At 33.5% G+C, this 19,697-nt stretch overlaps 1 protein-coding gene across 1 annotated transcript; it reads left to right on the top strand.

The window, feature by feature from the left end:
* The first annotated feature begins 18 nt into the window (after positions 1-18).
* On the top strand, positions 19-8,466 carry LOC140432016 (uncharacterized). The gene is made up of 3 exons (XM_072519877.1): positions 19-2,607; positions 2,665-3,010; positions 8,261-8,466. The coding sequence occupies exons 1-3, from the start codon at positions 70-72 to the stop codon at positions 8,464-8,466; spliced, it is 3,090 nt and encodes a 1,029-aa protein (XP_072375978.1). The 5' UTR covers positions 19-69.
* The last annotated feature ends 11,231 nt before the right edge of the window (positions 8,467-19,697 follow it).

The raw sequence follows: 19,697 nt of genomic DNA on the forward strand, positions 1-19,697 counted from the left end.
TTCTCTTTCTAGGTTGCATCTTTAGCGGTCTCATCGCTTGGAGGAATTACAGAAGGTTGGACAGTAGTAATGGACGATTCTTCAATTCTAACAGAAGGCAGTGGTCTAGACTATGTCTTTGATTTAGTGTCTGAACTAGAACTTTGTCCTGCTTTCCCCATACCCAAATCAACGAAACTGAAATATGGTTCTAAACGACAATCAATTGTAGAACCAGAAAGCCATATTTCCTCGCACTCCCCTGCCAGACCTCAAGTTCCACCACCTGAACCACCAATGATGAACAAGGAAAGAAAAATTTCGTCCAACAGACACTCCACACCTATACCAGTACAGCCACCGTCTAGAAGCGTCTCGAGAAAGTCGTCTAAAGAAATTCAAGAATTTTCTAGACCTTCTCACAGAGAAGTTCAGCCCAACGTATCACCTTCCTCAAGGAAAACATCACATGAAGCTTTATCTAGAAATTCAGCCTTAAATGAAAGATATTTTGACATTGAAAAAGTTAGATCTAGAAGTTTGGATAATCTACTAAGTGAACCTGAACCAAGTCCTTTGGCAGATCTAGGATTAAGTCAATCTTCTAAGCTTAATGAGAGATATCACTCAGTAGAACAACTTAGTTTAATCAAACCAGTAATTGCGAACCAGAACTATCTTCCCAAACAAGAAGAATTTGAATACCCTGATGTATCTAGCGTGAGTACTTCACATAGAGGAGGTCCTAGGTATATTAAATCAGCTTATGCAGGTAAAAAAGCTCCTCCAGGCTCACACTCGAGCAAAGCTTATATTGAAAAATCTGAGTTTATTGGTATAAGAAGCTCAGCTATGTCAGATACTAGCGAAGCTCCCAGTTTAGCTAGTCACGTAAGGAGGGTAAGAGTACCTAGCCAAGCTTCAGATGTGGACCAATTTTTGGACGAGTTATTCAGTCCTGTCTTAGATGGTAATTTGGATGAATTAAGTGATGCTAGATCAGTCGCTGCTAGTGTAAAAGGCGGCACTTTTAACCAATTACCTCGTTTAAGAGTAGAGGTTGATCAAGTTGAGTGTGATCATGAAATTTTAGATAAATTTTTAGACAACGTCTTGGAAAATATAGAATGTAATGATGTCGATATGTCCAGAACCAATAGCATTGTAAAAAGAGTCAAAGGTGGAGGACTAACAGAAAGTGAAAAATCGGATATTCAAAGGAAAAATAAAAGCCTTGATGATTTTCTAGATCATGTTTTGGAAAGCATTGAATTAGAAAATGTAGATATGTCTGAAACAAATCAAATAATGTCAAAAGTAAAAGGAGGTGGTGAAAAATTAAAAAAGGAAAACAAAGAAAATATTGTGTTAGATAAAGAAGTTGAGAATTTGACAAATAAAACTAATGGAAATAATGTTGATGACTACATAAGTAATCTTTTTAATCCAATATTTATTAACGACAGTGTAAAAGATCTTACCGAAAAAATGAATTTAGTTGAAAGCATTAAAGGCGGAGGAACAACAAAAGGTGATGCCAGCACTTCAAGCTTTACTCTACCAGCAATTCCTCCTCCTATGGTAAACTCGCCATTAATGATGCCTCTTCTCAGTCCAACACAAGAAGGCATGATGCCTCTTTTTAATATACCTGGTGTTAGTATGAACGGAATGCCTCAAAATGGTACTGATATATCATCTTTTCAACAAAATTTACAACGAGCTTTCTTACAGTCTGCAATGGCTCAAAATATTCAGATCCAGCAGCAACTTCTAGCTCAGAATCAGGCACTTCAACAATTGTTAACTCAACAAAGCTCTTTATCCAGTGAAGTTAACGAGTCTGTAACAACTACAGTCAAAGCACAAGTGCATCAATCTAGTACCTTTACTACGCCGAATAGGAAATTAAGCTTCAAATCAGGAAATAATAGAAAGTCTAGCTCTCCAAACATAGACTTTAAAACCCGCAAAGCAAGCATAGAATCAACCATTAGCGTAATGAGCAAAAGTGGAATACCTCCACCACCACCTCCCCCAATGCCTCCTCCACTAGAAGCCACTGATCCAAACGAAGCACGACCATTTTTGGATCCGTACGGACGGGCTAAAACAGTTCGTATAGGAAAGTGGAGGTGGCCACCACCAAAAGATAGCACAAGTCAAGAGACTAGTGAAGATTTTATGCATTTCAAAATGAGGCAACATCAACGTAAAGTTACTCCAAATAAAGATCAGTCAATGACAGTAGTAAATGGACATAATGGACACAGTCATGGGAAAAATGACAAAAGTGCCGAATGGGAAGAGATCGAGTATGAACCACTACCTAGAGAAACTGAAAAAACTAACAAGGCTAATAGTAAAAGAGTCTTTGAAATTGGAGCAGCAAGACCTTCACCTGGTTCCGTTGGTAAATTAAAACTAAGTTCTGAAATGAAAAAGAGGTTAGAAATGGTTACAGCCAACCATTCTGTTAGATCTTCAAGCAGTACTGATAAACCTGCTAGAACTGTCAATAAACTGGAGGATACCAGAAAAATGATGCTGGAACAACAACTTACCGGTAGATGGGGTGATGATTCAAGAGATAATAGTGGAAAATCTAGTCCTGAAAGTCCCGTAAATGTAAGTATCTTATGTTTAAAACCGTAATCACATATAATTTTTTTTTAAATTTTCTAGAATGGTAATAAGTCGCCTACTTCTCAAAGTTGGGGTAGCTCGAACTGGAAACCCGGCCCACCTCCCCCTCCAGTGGGTCCAACTTCTTTACCTCCAGCTCCTACTGGCCCAGCACCTCCTCCACCAGTCATACGTCCTCAAAATCATACGCCACAGGCAGAACCCATTAGAGAGTCTTCATTTATGACTCAAAGACAAGATAGGGATACTTTTGGAGTTCACCAAAACTTGATCAACCAGAATAATTCCAAGAGGAATTCTTTTAGTACAAATTGGGATGTTCAAAGTAATATAACGCACGACACAACTGATGATGTCCATGAATGGACTAAAGAGAAAAGGGAAAGTAAGTAGAAATTATTGTAAATCTATATATAGAATAAAAACATCTCATAATATTAAAACCCAAAAAAGTTGTAGATAAATTGTTATTTCATTATAAATAGTAGTAGAATATTTTATTGGATTTATCTTAACCCCCCCCCCCCCTCCCAAGAACCCAGAAACTCAGAAACCATCAAATTTCTTCAAATTAAAAAAAAAACTTCAACTTGTGTTGGGAAGGGGAAATTTTCATGCAAAATTCATGCCCTCAAATGTAACATAAAGAATAACGTAACAACCTACTGCCCCGCATCAACCCCCCCCCCCCTCCAATAGAAAGTGTGGTCGAGTGGCACTTCATTCATGGTATTTTTTTCCCTACATGACACTAGTTTTTTTTTTTAATTTACAGAATAAGTTTGAAGATAATTTTGGATTTAACTAATTTATTGGTTGAACATCAGTAATAAGAAAAATCATAAAATTTCATCAAATTAACCATGTAAATATTCGAAATGACCTCATGTGACCATAAAATACAGTTATTATTATATATAGTCAAAGCCGCTTCGTACATTTGCAAATACTTCCGATGTCAATAATCGTCATTTTGTCACAATTCTTTGTCGCAACTCTGTAAGATCTGCAGGTGGGGCGTATATTTTTGATTTTAGGTATCCCCACAAAAAAATCCAAAGGCGAAAGATCCGGTGATCTGGTTGGCCACTCTATTGGATAACTTTTGCTAATTCAACGCCCTGGAAAACGTTGATTCAAAAATTGTCTTACACGTATATCATAATGTGGGGGTGTGTCCTTGTTCTGTTGAAAAGTCAGTTTATCCTTAAAGAGATTATTGTCAGATTCCAATGTATTAGTGATCAGCGGATCAATAACGTCTTCTAACAGATTTAAATAGACATTTAATTTCTGAATTGTTTGTGTATGTGTCTCCATGAATAAATAAGGATTACTGTTACTTCAATAACGACAATTACATATGTCTATTAACTTCATCTTCTTCTTGCAGTACCGTCTCCTATCGGAGGTTGGCTACCATCACAGCAATCTTTACTTTGTTGGCTGCAGCTCTGAACAACTGTATTGAACTGCACCCATACCACTCCCTTAAATTTCGCAACCCGGAAATCCTCCTACGTCCCACATTTCTCTTTCCCGAGATTTTTCCTTGGATTATGAGTCTAAGCAGAGAGTACTTTTCTCCTCTCATTATGTGGGCCAGATATTCCAGTTTTTTCGTTTGTATGGTTTTTATGACTTCGCATTCCTTCCCCATCTTCAGCAGAACATCTTGATTTGTTACTCTTTCTGTCCATGGTATTTTCCACATTCTCCTGTAACACCACATCTCGAATGCCTCAATGTTTTTGATGTTTATCTTTTTCAGTGTCCAAGCTTCCATGCCGTACAGCAGAACGGAGAAAACATAGCACCTTAACATTCTCGTTCTTAAGTTTATATTTATGTCCCGGCTGCATAGGAACTTTTTAATTTTGACAAACGATTGTCTCGCTATCTCTATTCGCCTCTTGATTTCTCTTGTCTGGTCATTAGTATCAGTGAAGCAAACCCATAAATATTTGTAAGACGTAACTCTTTCAACTGGCTGATTATTTATGGTTAAATTCACATTGGTGTATAGCTTCTTTGTTACAATCATGAAATTAGGCTTTTTGATATTCAGTTTTAGACCATACTTTTTGGTATGGGTGTTTATGTTTTCCATCAAAAACTGTAAATTTGCTAGGTTATCTGTTACTATTAGCGTGTCATCAGCGTATCGTGTATTGTTAATTAACTCTCCGTTAATGTTCATACCAATGTTTTGCTCTAGGAGCGCTTCCTGACATATTGTTTCGCTATATATATTAAATAATAGTGGAGAAAGCACACAACCCTGACGCACACCTCGACGAATCTCAATTTCTTCGGTTAACTCATTATCAACTTTGATTTTTGCTGTTTGTCCCCAGTACAACCTGGATATGATGTTAATGTCGCGACTGTCGATGTTGTTGCTTCTTAGGATTTCATACAGCTTTTGGTGTCTGACTTTATCGAAGGCCTTCTCAAAATCTATGAAACCTACGTAGAGGTCTTGGTTTACATCCAAACATCTTTGCATTAACACACTCAGACCAAACAAAGCTTCCCGTGTTCCCAGTCCACCTCTGAATCCAAACTGTGTGGCGCTTATGTTCTCTTCTAATTTATTAATTTTTATCATTTAAACTTCAGCATTTAACATAAAAGTACACTCATCGGAAAAACACGTATTATACAAATTGATGTTGGTTGTTATTTATGATTTCACTAAATTATTCACAAAATTGAAGCTGACGATCAGGATCATCTTCGTTTAATTGATAAAGTAATCGTGTTTTATAAGGGTGAAATTTTGTTATTCGATAAACACTAGGCGCTCATACACCAGATGCACGAGATAGTTGTCTGATAGTCTGTCGAATATCCATTTGTAAATGACCCAATACTTCAACTGTTTTATTTCGCACTCGACGGTCTACTTCGTGCCTTGTGCTAACATCACCTGTAGCTTTAAACTTACTAGTTACATGTTTAGCGTATTGGTATCGTTTTTTTTTCTCTGTGGTTCGTATTACAGATCCAGTAAATTGAATAAAATACAAGAAGTGGTTAACCATCTCTAACTTGGTGATACTAAATAAAGAAGATTTGAAATTACAAAATATTGAAATAAAATATAAAACTTGAATATAGTGAAAAATCTAAATCCTGAGGTCCATAGGAGACAAGTGGGTGGAGAAGAATAGCTGCCGGTGTACTATTGGGCACTTGGAGGATTATTTTTAGTAATCTATATTTAGTACCGTTTCTTATTAAGTGTCAGAGATATTTTTACTTTCTCCTTTTAATCGTGTACATCGCTTTTCTTTCTTTCCTCATTCTTCGTAGTACGTTCTTGTTTTGTAACTTGTCCATCCATGGTACACTTAGGATTCGCTTGTATAGCCACATCTTGAAGGTTTCTAGTGTTTTGCTCCTTGCTTTAGTAAGTATCCAGGATTGAACTCCATATAACATCGTAGGAGCCTGACTTTGATGTCCAGATTAAGGTTGTGGCTTTTAAAGAGTTTGAGCGTGTTGTTGAATGCACTCCTAGCCTTCTCTATTCTGTGAGTAATCCTTTTGTTCATTTACTATTGTTGCAAGATCGGTAGACTGTTTTACGCTCCACTGGTTTATTCTTAATAAGCTGTTTTGCTTCCCAAATTTTATTTTTACTGATGATCGTAAATTTAGTTTTGGATATGTTTCTCTTCCAACTCGTTTCACTTACTTCAATTACTTTGTTCATTAGCTGTTGTAAATTTTTTAGACTTCAAAAATAACGATGCTATCCGTATTCTTCTTCTTCCTATGCCGTCCCCATTAACGGAAGTTGGCGACCATATTTTTAAAAGCTTCTCTGTCTTTTGCAACGTAGAATAATTCGTCTACGGTCATGTTTGTTCAGTCTCGAATATTTCGCAGCCATGACTTCCTCTTTCTACCTATTCCCTTTTGCCATCGACTCTACCCTGCATGATGACCTGCAGAAGACTATATTTATCATTTCTCAGTATGTGTCCAAGGTATGCAGTCTTGCGTACTTTTATTGTTCTCAACAATTTTTTGTCTCGACACATCCTTCTCAACACTTCCTCATTGGTGACCCTGGCAGTCCATGGAATTCTCAACATTCTCCGGTATATCCAAAGTTCAAAGGCTTCAAGCTTCTTAACTATTTGCGCTTTTAATGTCCATGTTTCTACCCCGTACAATAGTTGCGACCAGACGTAACATTCAACAAACCTCAGTCTCAGCGCAGTATTCAGATTTTTGTCACAGAACAATTGCTTGAATTTTAAGAACGCTGCCCTTGCCATTTCTATCCGTATATCGGATGTTATTTAGGCGTTCTTCATTTAGAAGTATTCCATGTTCTCAATTTTTCAAAGATTTACTAACTATTTCCTCTGAATATAAATTAAATAATAGAGATGAAAGTATGCATCCTTGCCTTGCCGATCGCTTCCGTCGGTTCATCTCTAAGATTTGTTCTTATTGTAGCTGATTGGCTCCAGTATAAATTTTGTATTATTTGCCGGTCTTTATCATAAATTTGAACTTTTGTTTGACAATTTATCATTTTTTGGTGTTGAACTGAATATTGAAGCCGAACGTATTGAAAGAGTACACCGATTTAAATATCTGGGATATACAGTAAATGATAAGTGGAACCCAGATGTAGAGATTAAGATCCGAATTGAAATAGCAAGATCCAAATTCATCAAAATGAGAAAGCTCTTAAGCAACCGCCACCTAAGCGTTAATCTCCGATGGCGCGCCACGAAATGCTACGTACTCTCTACGCTACTTTACGGAGTTGAAGGGTGGACGTTAACAGCAGCAACTATAAAGAAGTTAGCGGCTCTAGAAATGTGGCTGTATCGACGCATACTGAGAATACCTTGGACAGACAGAGTGACCAACACAGAGGTATTAAGACGAATGGGTAAAGACATGGAATTCTTAACAACTGTTAAAAGGAGGAAAGCGTCATACCTGGGCCATGTGTTCCGTAATGATAAGTACAGTCTGCTACAGCTTATCGTGGAAGGCAAGATTGAAGGTAGAAGAGGTTTGGGTAGAAAGAAGAAATCCTGGCTGAGAAATTTGAGAGAATGGTTTCAAATACCAGAAGCCGCGAACATAATACATGCGGCACAAAACAGAGAAACCTATCGACGCGCTATCTCAGAGTTTCGGTAGAAGACGGCACATAAAGAAGAAGAAAGTGTTGAACTATGTCAAATGCTTTTTGGTGTTTAGGTTTTTGTTTTTGATCTGTTGCTAACTGCAGTTAAGTAAATCATAATACATTTTACAAACAACCTATTTTAAAAATAAGGTGCCCGGATATATATTTCATAGCTGGATTCTATTTAGTTTTGCACTTCAAATAGCCATTAAGAGAAAAGCGGTTGGATTTGATTGTAGAAGATTAAAAATATTAATAAAACAATTATGTCTATGTCGACAGTCTGTGGACTTCATAAAGAAGTTTTGTGGTGATTTCTTTCAAAATTATTTCTAAAATGTTTTATATTTCTTGGAGAGTCCAATACCATTTTTTTGGGGAACTGGTTATATTAAAAAAAAATTATTATATTAAATATTTTTAACTCTACAAATAATTATGGTAAATGAAGATTTTTGTTTTTTTAAGATCGCAGAGACAGTTGGGATCTAGGAGAAACCACAACAAATACTTCAATCGATGCTAAATATACAGTAGATATGTGGGATAGAGATGAAATCAAATTTGAAAAAACTAGGAAATTTAGGAAAGTCTCAGAGCAAGAATCCGTCGAACGGCCTCCGACCTTCAAGACCCATATGCTATCGAAAAGTGCACGCGCTATCTCAGAGTGAAGCATTCTACGGGATCTGTGCAGCTAATAGATAAAATTGAAAGAAATGAAGGTAGGATATGTTTATTTTTTTTACACATTTTGGGTATAATTTCAATATTTTCGTCGGTAACTTATACGTATATCTATATTTAATAACTTTTTTCAGCTTTAAATATTTTGATTATTTTTTTATCTATATCAAGTTCACCTATTTGCTGAATTAAAGTTAATTCACTTCAATTTTTGAAAATAAACACCCAATCCGTTTAGAGCAAGGGTTCCCAAACTGGGGACGTCCCCCTGGGGCGTGAGGATATGTCAGGGGGGCACGAGACAAGTCGAAAATTAAATTAAATTTAGGTAGTCTTTCTAAAATTCTAAATTAACCATGATGTTTAGAAAATTAAAACAAACCACTGTAACATCTGACTTTACACATCAATTTGAAATCGAATGCTTGAAAGAATGGAATGTGAGCCGTTCAATGTGGCAATAGTGCGCATTTGACAACCGGGCGTTTCCAAGCAATGCCTCCCTCCTAACCTTCCTTCACCAGACGTAGGCCAGCTAAGCGGAGCTGATCAATAATTGTGAATCAGTGTTTGAGATACCTCGTCCTAGCTTGCACGTATTTTTGCATTATAAAAGCAAACGTGTTATTTTAATTGTCATAGTTGACTTTCATTGATTTCGTTGATTTGAGTGAGAGAAGTGATTGTAGTCAAGATGAGCTCAGCAAAGAACGCAAGTATAATAATCAGTATATCAAATATGGGTTTATTTGTATGCGTAAAGATAATGTCGAACATCCTCAGTGTGTAATTAGCTATGAAATATTAAGCAATGATGCAATGAGACCTAATCGTCTTAAAAGACATTTGTCATCCAAACATAACTCTTTTAAGGACAAACCAAAGGAATTTTTTTCTACACTATATGAAAATTTGGTAGTTGAAAGGTTGTTGATGCAGTAAAACAATCGCCATTTTTTGCTATTCAGCTAGACGAGAGTACAGACATAGCACAATGTTCTTAGTTAATTGTTTATGTTCGGTATATTGAAAACAAAAGAATGAAAGACGAAGCTACTCTTTTCTACAGAGTTGGAGACTACTACAAAAGCTATAGAGAGAAAAATGCCGATGTACCTGGGATACATTGTGTCATACATCGACAAACCTTGGCAGCAAAAACTCTTTTAAATGAACTAAATGCTGTCTTATAGTTGTGTAATAAAGTAGTGAATTACATAAAAAAACAGTGGGTTGAATACTCGACTGTTTAAAACTCTTTGTGAAGATTTAGGGAATAATCACAAAACACTTCTATTTTATACATAAGTACGATGGCTCTCAAAAGGAGAAATGTTGACAAGATTATTTGACCTTCGAGATGAAGTAATCACCTTCTTGGAACAGCAAAAGCAAAATGAACTAAGCGTGGCCTTCAAAAACATTATACCCAAGTAATATTGGCTTATTTGTCAGACATCTTTGACTCGTTGAACAGCCTCTACCAAAAACTGCATGGTGGAGACTCAAATATAGTTACTTATCGTGATACGATCAAGATGTACATTGAGAAATTGCAACTTTGGAGGCGCAAAATATCAGCAAACCCCTGCAATTATTCGAGTTTTCCTAAAGTAAAGTCAATCTCAGAAGAAACACGCTTCAATGACATTTATGAAGGATCAAGTTTGAAAATCCATCTGTCAAATAAACGTCAAAGTGTAAATACGAACTTAAAAGTTCTCTGCATTTTAAAGTTTAATTTCAGATAGTTTTTACGTATAAACTCAAGTTAAATTACACATTTTAAAGTTCTCTGCGATTTAGGAAGTCCTAAACACAGTTACATTCTATTACTATAGTTTAATACATATATATTAGTACTAATTTAGTCGTCGAAGCGATCGTCGAAGGCTCCATTTATGAAGTCTTCTAACGGGGGCGAGCCCCCCGATAAATTGCCAAGGAATCAGGATGCGATGGATGATTGCAGTTATGATTCCCATGGATTTTTATCCCATCAGCTAGAAAACTCGATAAGTAGTCTTAATAATATTAATCATTTAAAAACCGATAAACAAATTAACTCATTAACTTATAATGAGCCAGAAAAAAGCAGACCTGTATATTTATATGATAAAACTGATTTAGGGCCATTTCACATTTTTATTGAAAACAATGATAAAAATTTTACAGGCAAATTAAATGCAGTTAAGATAGGTGAAATATTATTTACCGTACACCCAGAAATTGATAATTATATTAAAAAAATTGATTCAATTGGACGCAATCGGATTAGGATAACATTTAAAAACTATGCTAGTGCAAATACCTTAATTACTTCTAAATTGCTTATTTAAAAAAATCTAATTGCATATATTCCGAAATTTCAATTATTTAAATTAGGTGTAGTTAGGGATATAGAATCAGATATATCAGAAGAATATCTCAAAGATAAAATAAAAGAATTTGATCACCATTGTAAATTCTCGGTGGATTATGTAAAAAGAATAAAGAGAAAAATAGTAACAGATGATAAAGTAGTTTTTAAACCTACAAAATCGGTAATTGTATCATTCAAATGTCAAAGTATACCAAAATATATCGTAATTAACCATGTTTTACATAATGTAGAAAAATACCAACAAAAAGTAATTATTTGCTACAACTGTTATAGGTATGGACACATGAGTAAGCAGTGTAAAAGCAACCCTAGATGTCTTAAATGTCATGAGTCTCACCCTTCCGATTCTTGTTCTTTATCATCCTTTAATAAAAAATGTATCTCCTATGAAGGTGAACACTTCACTAATGAATGGGAGATATGTCCAGAATTCGACCGTCAAAAAAAAAATAAAACATTACATGTCTGAAAACAGCTTGTCTTTCAAAGAAACGCTTAAATTATTTCCTAAAGTAACCTATGCATCGATAACAGCTAATAATTCCTCAATAAATTCACATCAAATTCCAATTATGAACTCTCCATCCTTTTCATATTCCTCTACTCAATTGTCCACACCCCCCTCACACCCCAATCAGCTCGCCCTCCCTACAGTTTCAAACAGATATACAATAATAAAACCTCCAAAATCCAAACGACCCCTCTCTTCCTCGCAAGACCCAATAGCAATAGAACATCAAAAAATAATAAAGTTAAACCCCATGTCCACCAGACCTGGCGGCATTTTCAATTCATCTTCTTATCAATCTACATTAAATACAGAACAAGGATCCAAAATACATGAATCTCCTAAAGAATTAACAGAACTAATATCAAATATAGTTATAAGTATTATTTCTAATATGAATCACAAAAATTTTGAAATCCCAGAAAAATCAGTTTTAATAAATTTAATTCAAACAGTTTTAAGTTCTCTCTCATATAATAATGAATAGTTTGGTAATTTGTCAATGGAATTGTAGATCGGCTAACTCTAATAGAGAAAATCTTCTCCACCTACTAGAAGACCAGAAAGTTGATATCGCATTATTATCAGAAACTAGATTTAAACCAGAAAAATATATTAACTTTCATGGATATAATATTGTCAGAGACGACCGCTTTTCAGCAAATGTCGGTGGTGGCTCGGCAATTTTAATAAACTCAAATCTGTATTATGAGGAAGTCACCATGAAAGTCGAATTATTAAACATCAATAAAGTAGCAATTAAAATTAAGTTTAAATCATTCACTGTCACATTTATATCGATGTATGTTCCCCCAGGAGAAAAGTTATCGTTACAACAGTGGAACAATTTCATAACATCTATAGAAAGACCGTTCATAATAGGAGGCGACTTTAATGCTCATCACATTGCCTGGGGCTTGGACAATCATACATATATAAAAGGCAAAATCTTAATGGACTGTATAAATGATAATAATTTGATATACAAAAATGATGGCTCTCCTACTTTCTTTAGGAACTTTTCGAAATCGGCAATAGATCTGACCATTTGTACTCCTGACTTAAGTCATCTGATCACTTGGAAAACACTTCAAGACCTATTCGGTTCAGACCATGCACCTATAAGGATCGAATTAGAGGATCAACCAACTCATATATATAATCCGTATTCACAAAAGTGGAATTTAAAGAAAGCCGACTGAAAATTATATGAACAATTTTCGGAAGATATCTTCTCTCAATCTGAAGATATAAATTCATATGAAAATTTTTTTGCACAATATAAATACAACTGCATCCTACTGCATCCCCAAATTTAAAATAAAAAAAACCAACTTCCAGAGGAAAATACTGGTGGGATTTAGAATGTGAGGAAGCAGTCACAAGAAGACGGGAAAGTTTTTGTATATTCAAAGATCATCCAAACCAAGAAAACCTACTTAAGTATAAAAAAGATGATGCCCACGTGAAGAAGATCACTAAACAAGCTAAAAGAAATAGCTGGAGAGATTATGTCAGGTCCTTAAATAGGTCGGTCCCTATTAAAGATGTATGGTCAAAAGTTAATAGACTAAAAAATAGAGAAACTAAGAACAAAGTCCCTATAATACTATCGGAAGCTTCATGGATAGAAGAGTTCCATCAAAATATCACTCCACTGTCTGCAGAATTAGTAATTCCTGACCTACAAGTGAATGCGCAATACGACTATCCAGAACAAATCCGCTTCTTAATCAAACCATTTTCTGGCACTGAACTTTACTTTTCGTTAAAGAAAAATTCAAATTCAGCACCAGGTGCTGATGAAATCCATTACTCGATGCTATCAAATCTTTCAAAAATTGGTAAGACTGTGCTTCTGAATATATACAATGAAATTTGGTCACGCCGCATAAAGATTCCTGACGATTGGCACGTTTATACTATTCTCCCGATCTTAAAACCCGGAAAATCGTTAAATAATTGTGATTCTTACCGTCCAATAGGACTGGCTTCATGTATACTTAAAACATATGAGAGACTAATTAAAAACCGTTTGGAATTTTGGTTAGAAAAGAACGACCTATTACCAAAAACTCAGTTTGGTTTTAGAAAAGGTAAATCCACACAAGAAAGCCTGAGTCACTTATTGATAGACATTTATGGTTCCTTTACTGATAAGAAAGCAGTTAGTGCTTTGTTTTTAGATATAAAAGGGGCTTATGACAATGTTAATCTCCACATTCTATATGCGAAAATGTTGTAAATAGGAATACCTGAAACTGTAACATGGAATATCATTAATTTGTATGTTAATCGATCAGTACACGTTAGATTAAATGGAGATAAGTCAAACACACGGTACACATCTTTGGGACTACCACAAGGTAGCATCTTGAGTCCTCTATTATATATTCTGTATACTGCTGATTTAGAAAATAAACTTCCTCAGCATATAAAAATCTTACAGTATGCTGATGATGTTGCAATTTATGTAGAAAATAAGTCAATAGATAAATGTAATGAGTACCTTAAATCGGGATTGAATATTATAAAAAAATGGGCGACGGATAAGAATTTAACAATCTCGGCGAGTAATTCAACCATTGTTACTTTTACAAGAAAACGATATTCTCCTCCAAACCACCTACAATTTGATAATTATAAAATTCATTATAAAACTTCAATAAAAATTCTTGGCGTATTCTTAGACTCAAAATTAAATTGGAAAGAACACACAAATTATATATTGCGAAGAACGGAAAACGCAATGACTATCATCAAGACTGTAAGTGTCAGTAACTGGGGAGCTGACCCAAACATCTCAATATTACTATACAGAAATTTAATGAGATCGATCCTAGATTACGGATCTATATTCTATGGCTCAGCATCAAACGCTGTACTCCAAAAAATCGAAAGTATAAAAAATAAAGCACTTAGGTTAAGCACTGGTTATCTTCGTAGTACTCCCATATTGGTCATGGAATGTGAGCTTAATGAACCTCCACTTTCATTACGCAGAGAATTCTTAAGTGAGAAATTTATAGTTAAAGTGGCAGTTAACAATAAACTGTTGTTGAGTAAAATTGTACAACTAACCACTACATACCTAACTCATCATTACTGGGAAAAAAAGAAGCAGCTTTTAGTTGTGGAAAGTTTTCTCAACGTTTCTAGTTACATTGATGACATACACCAAATGGAACAAACCTCATGTCGAAAATTAAACTATGAAGATTATTTATCTCCATTTAACTGTCATTTAAGTAATATTCTTGCCACAGATTTTCTTACTAAAATAGATCACCTTCAGTATGTACAACATCATTGGGGGAGTTATCAAAAATTATATACAGATGGTTCAAAAATGGACGGCAAAGTTGGATATGCTCTATTCTACCCCCAAAAAAGTATAAAGATAAACAACAGATTACCTGACAAAATGACAACTTTCACAGCTGAACTCGTAGCAGTCAAAGAAGCCTACAAAATATGTATGAATCAAAAAGAACTAAACTATGTTATATTTACAGACTGCCAAAGCATTGTACATAAACTGAAATATAATTTACATAATTTTGAAGAAAATTATATCATCAGTGACATCATAGCACTGAATAGTGAAGCTTTGAAATCGGGCAAAAATATCATATTGTGCTGGATAAAAGCACATATTGGTATAAAAAAACAACGAAATAGTAGATGATCTGGCTAAAAAAGCAACAATGAAAGAATCCACTCTGCAAACCTATCAACTTCCTATGGGTGATTTTAATATCTGTAATCAGATCTCTTAAACGCACAAAATGGCAGGGACACTACAACAATTCAGACAAAGGCAAATTTTATAAAAGAATCCAACCGAAAATTTCCGTCAAGACATGGTTTAAACAAGTTTCCAACAGAGGCTTCATCAAAACTATTTGTAGAATAAGAAGCAATCATTGTATGACTCCAGTATACAAAAGAAAAATAGGACTGACAAATAATAATGAATGTATATGTGGAGAGCTAGCTGATCTACAACATATATTGTTAGAATGTCCTTTACATTTTATTGAAATATCAAATTTTTTTACCAAGCTTGTTCAAGTTAATGTTCAATTACCTTCTAATCTAACACATCTTTTAGAGTCAAAGAATCTAGATGTATATATAAAATTTTATATGGTCATATTAATTGTTTAAAATTAAAGCTCTGACAAAAAAAAAACAATAAAAAAAATAATAAAGAATAAAAAAAATGGAGAACAAAATAAAAAAAAATAAAATAAAAAAAAAGTTACTAAGAAGATTTAAACCTCCGAGGTGTTGAATCGGGTTTAGGTCTTAGCGTAGTAATAAAAAAATAAAACAAAATAAAAAAAAGTAAAAAAAAAAGTAAAAAAAAAATAAAAAAAAAGATACAAAAAATAAAACAGCAAAAACAGAGTAAACTAGTAAGTAAGTTTCTAACATTCATGTCTTAACTGTCAATACAATAGTTTTAAATTTAAATACTAACAATATCTTGTGTAAAGAGAGAACTCAAAACAAATTGACTGGCCAGTTGGTTGTCAAAACCAGTGCCAATAAAACACACACACACACACACAGTTTGAAAATCCAAATATCAAACCATTTGGAGAGCCTAATTAAAGAGTTCCAGTAATACATTCCAAACACTTGTGACGATATTATTTTTAGAATGTTAATTGACCCATTTCATGTCAACATAGACTCCCTGCCTGAATCAATTCAAGAAGATGCTTTGCACATAAAACATGATTCCTCTGCCAAATACAACTTTGATATAATGGACATACCTTCATTTTGGTTAAAATATTTCGAAGTGTATCCTGGTGTATCACGGGAGGCTCTTCGTTTATAATTTGCCTTTTTCAAGTACCTATTTGTGCGAAAAAGCATTTTTAATACTTGTGGCAATTAAAACAAAAGTATCGGAATAAACTTGATGCTGCTAGTGACTTGCGTTGTACACTTACCAAAACTCAGCCACGAATAGGCATACTAGTAAAGAAAATGCAAGCACATCCATCTCACTCACCAACCTAATCTATATTTATTTTAATAATAATTTTTGTATTTAATAAAAACTGATATTATTGTATCTTATGGCAGTATAAATAAATGTTTTGTTTTCTATGTAATACTTATTTGTTTTTTGTTTTGTTCCTAGGCCCATACAATTTATTGTTAAGGGGTGGGGGGCGCGAGAAACTTTCATTTCAACAAAAGGGGGCGTGGTACAAAACAGTTTGAGAACCCCTGTTTTAGATACAATCTTTATTTATTTCTACAACCATACTCCAATTAAACACTGCACCTTCCATTTTAATTCCAAAATATACTTGTTCCAATTTAAAGAACTATTTATATACTTGACAACACTGCAGTGAATTTAAAGTAAGGATCTCGATCTCTTCGCTTGAAGAAATAAATTATGTGATAATATAAAATTTAGTCAACGCGCAACAACCCACTTCTCGCTTGTCGTACTGTACTTTCGGTTTAAATTTGATTTTGTTCATTTATTTCTTATTTTCAATATATATTCTCTTTTTTTACTTTCATGTTAAATATTTTAATCCCCTTATAAGTTTTCAAATCTAGATTCTCTAATTTTTTTGTAAATTCCTCTCCGATATTTTACCTAGTATTTGATTACTGTCTATTCGGAACATACTGTAAATCAAGTAAATTATATACGTAAAGAGTAAAAAGTATACGTTAAAATATGAATACATATTTTTCAATTAAGCAACTCATTAAAAAATTTAAATTACTATCTGTAACAGTAGTTAATCTGAAAACTAAAAATAAACAAATTTCAAGGATCTTTATGTTAATGTTTAAGTTTAAAGTAAACTTATGTTCTACCTATATAGAGTCGCCATTAGTGCTTATAGTTTAATATAAGGAAATGATGAACAGTAAGTCTGAAATAATGAATGAACTTTTACTGTTATAAACATAACGTTACTACATTGGTTCAGTTTTTGTGCAAGCATTTATTTTTTGCTATTGTGATTCATTGTTTCTAATGCATACTTATCTTTTTCCATCATCTATGGTTTTAAATGGCAAATAATATCTTATTTTTAATTAAAAGACGTAATTATTCGCCGTTTTTTAATCTTAACAGTATATTCTTCTATAAATGATAAGTTTATACTAATATTAAAATTCGTTTTCCCTTATAGAAGCTAAAAACCAATTCGTTGGGTAACTCCGCCTACCATACGAAAATGAGGTACATATTGATGCGACTTAATGCCATTTAATGCTGTTCTAAAGCTATTTTCTTGTACTACATTTCGTCCCAATTTGATTGTCTTAGCTCATTTTTCAAATGCCAAAAAAGAAGACAGGCTTAATTAAAAACAATAAGTTTGGCAACAATGTTAGCCTCTGCTCGTCGAATACTTCCACTATTATGTTCGGTTCGCTAATGCCTGTCCGGACTATCTAGTGAATTTAGTAATTATTTTTTTGCGAAGGTAGTTACTTTTTGACAGACAAGTGGCTGGAAATTACTATACAACTAAGCACACGCGCTCATAGCCTATATCATTAGAGTATTTCGTCGACCTTTTTTGCAACCTACCAAAAATTCCTACTCCTATCCTATTCCTACCAGAAACTAGTTTTGGACGACCCCGGATTTTACTTTTTTATCTAACGTACTTTATTAAGTGAATATATAACACAATATTGAGGACGTTTTGTGATTATATATCATTTAAAATATTGCTTATTCAGCGTTATTTTCATCACTTTTAATAATATAAAACTTTAATATAACGATAAAATAACGATTATAAAATGATAATATTAAACTTTGTTCGTTTATTGAAACTATTCTCAAAAACTCAAGCTAAATGCTACCAAAAACTTTAGTTGGTTGCCTACATTTGGCGCAACTTAACAATATAAAATAAATTAGCATAATTTCTTTATAAAAATATATTTCTTTTATATAATAGAAACTTACTTTCTTCAAAAGCGATTTTCATTTTTGACGCTATCATTTAAGTCAGTCGTTAATTTCCTTTTGCGGCTTTTCTTCTTTAAAGTGAGGGTTGTATTAGGCCCAACTTTATATTTACGCACACTTTTTTCAGAGACTTTCAGACATTTGGATGTTAACTGAAATGTTTTTGTTATTAAGAACATTTGTAACATTTACATAACCCGATAAATACATTTTAATGATCAACTTACCTCAACAGGGTTTTCATTCGGCAAATAATTAAAAAAAAATGGTAGGCATTTTAATAAACCTTTGTGCAGTTTCATTACCTTGTAATTTAACGGCATCCTTACTCATCTAAAATATTAACTTTTAAAGAATATTTTATCATATTTATTAAAGAAAAATTTATCAAAGCATTAGCTGATGGAACAAATGAAAAACTTAACTGAATATCCATAATAGTAAAATTTAAAATAAAACTACCTAATTAATTAAATAGAACTAACAAAAGAATTACACAAAAATAATAAAACAATAAAACTATATTAAATCAAATAAACAACGCGAATAATACAAATATTTACTACAATATGTTAAAATGTAAGAACTCAAATATATTTTAAATATACATTGAAAATTTTATGGGTTTAGTATACATTTCCACTATTTAGGATAATTTTTTTTTTCAAAGGAAGAAGTATGTAATAGTAGTACATTATTTGAGCTATTAATACTGAGAAGTAGGAATTGTTGTGTTGTAGGTTTCCGACTATGAATCTGTCAAAATGTGCCCAAGCTAAGCGAATGGACTTTAACAAAAATCTTTTATATTTGTGGGAAGATATTTTGGGCAACTAATATTCGTATGTCGATTTAAAAATGTGTCCCTCATTTCCTACACTTGTAAGTGCATATTAACCTTAAATTCTTTCCTAATATATATATATATATATATATATATATATATATATATATATATATATATATATATTATATATATATATATTATATATATTATATTATATATATATATATGTTATATATATATATATATATATATATATATATATATATATATATATATGTGTGTGTTCCGAAAGATTTCCGCAGTTATTACAATTCAATCTAGAGCTTAGATTAATACTATTACAAGAATTAATATTACAGTTAACTGTCCTCCGCGTTGCACCGCGTCGATAAGAGCAGTAAGAGCAGTAACAGATGACAAGCGGTCGACGCGCCTTCAGAAACAGCGCGGTTGTAACTTACTAAGAAATGAAGCTGCTTATTTACATGAAAACGCGCCTTTCGAAAAACGCGCAGTCGCCGCTGAGCAACCGCTCGGGACTTTGACTCTGAGATAGCGCGT

The sequence above is a fragment of the Diabrotica undecimpunctata genome, unplaced genomic scaffold, assembly GCF_040954645.1.
Source record: "Diabrotica undecimpunctata isolate CICGRU unplaced genomic scaffold, icDiaUnde3 ctg00002558.1, whole genome shotgun sequence".
Classification (NCBI taxonomy): Eukaryota; Metazoa; Arthropoda; class Insecta; order Coleoptera; family Chrysomelidae; genus Diabrotica; species Diabrotica undecimpunctata.

What these genes read in the sequence shown, in the direction of transcription:
- LOC140432016 (XM_072519877.1), top strand. Translation starts at nt 70, where the DNA reads ATGGACGATTCTTCAATTCTAACAGAAGGCAGTGGTCTAGACTATGTC. An exon ending in GTCCTGAAAGTCCCGTAAAT is followed by an intron (nt 2,608 to 2,664) that starts GTAAGTATCTTA and finishes TAAATTTTCTAG; the next exon opens with AATGGTAATAAGTCGCCTAC. An exon ending in GACTAAAGAGAAAAGGGAAA is followed by an intron (nt 3,011 to 8,260) that starts GTAAGTAGAAAT and finishes TGTTTTTTTAAG; the next exon opens with ATCGCAGAGACAGTTGGGAT.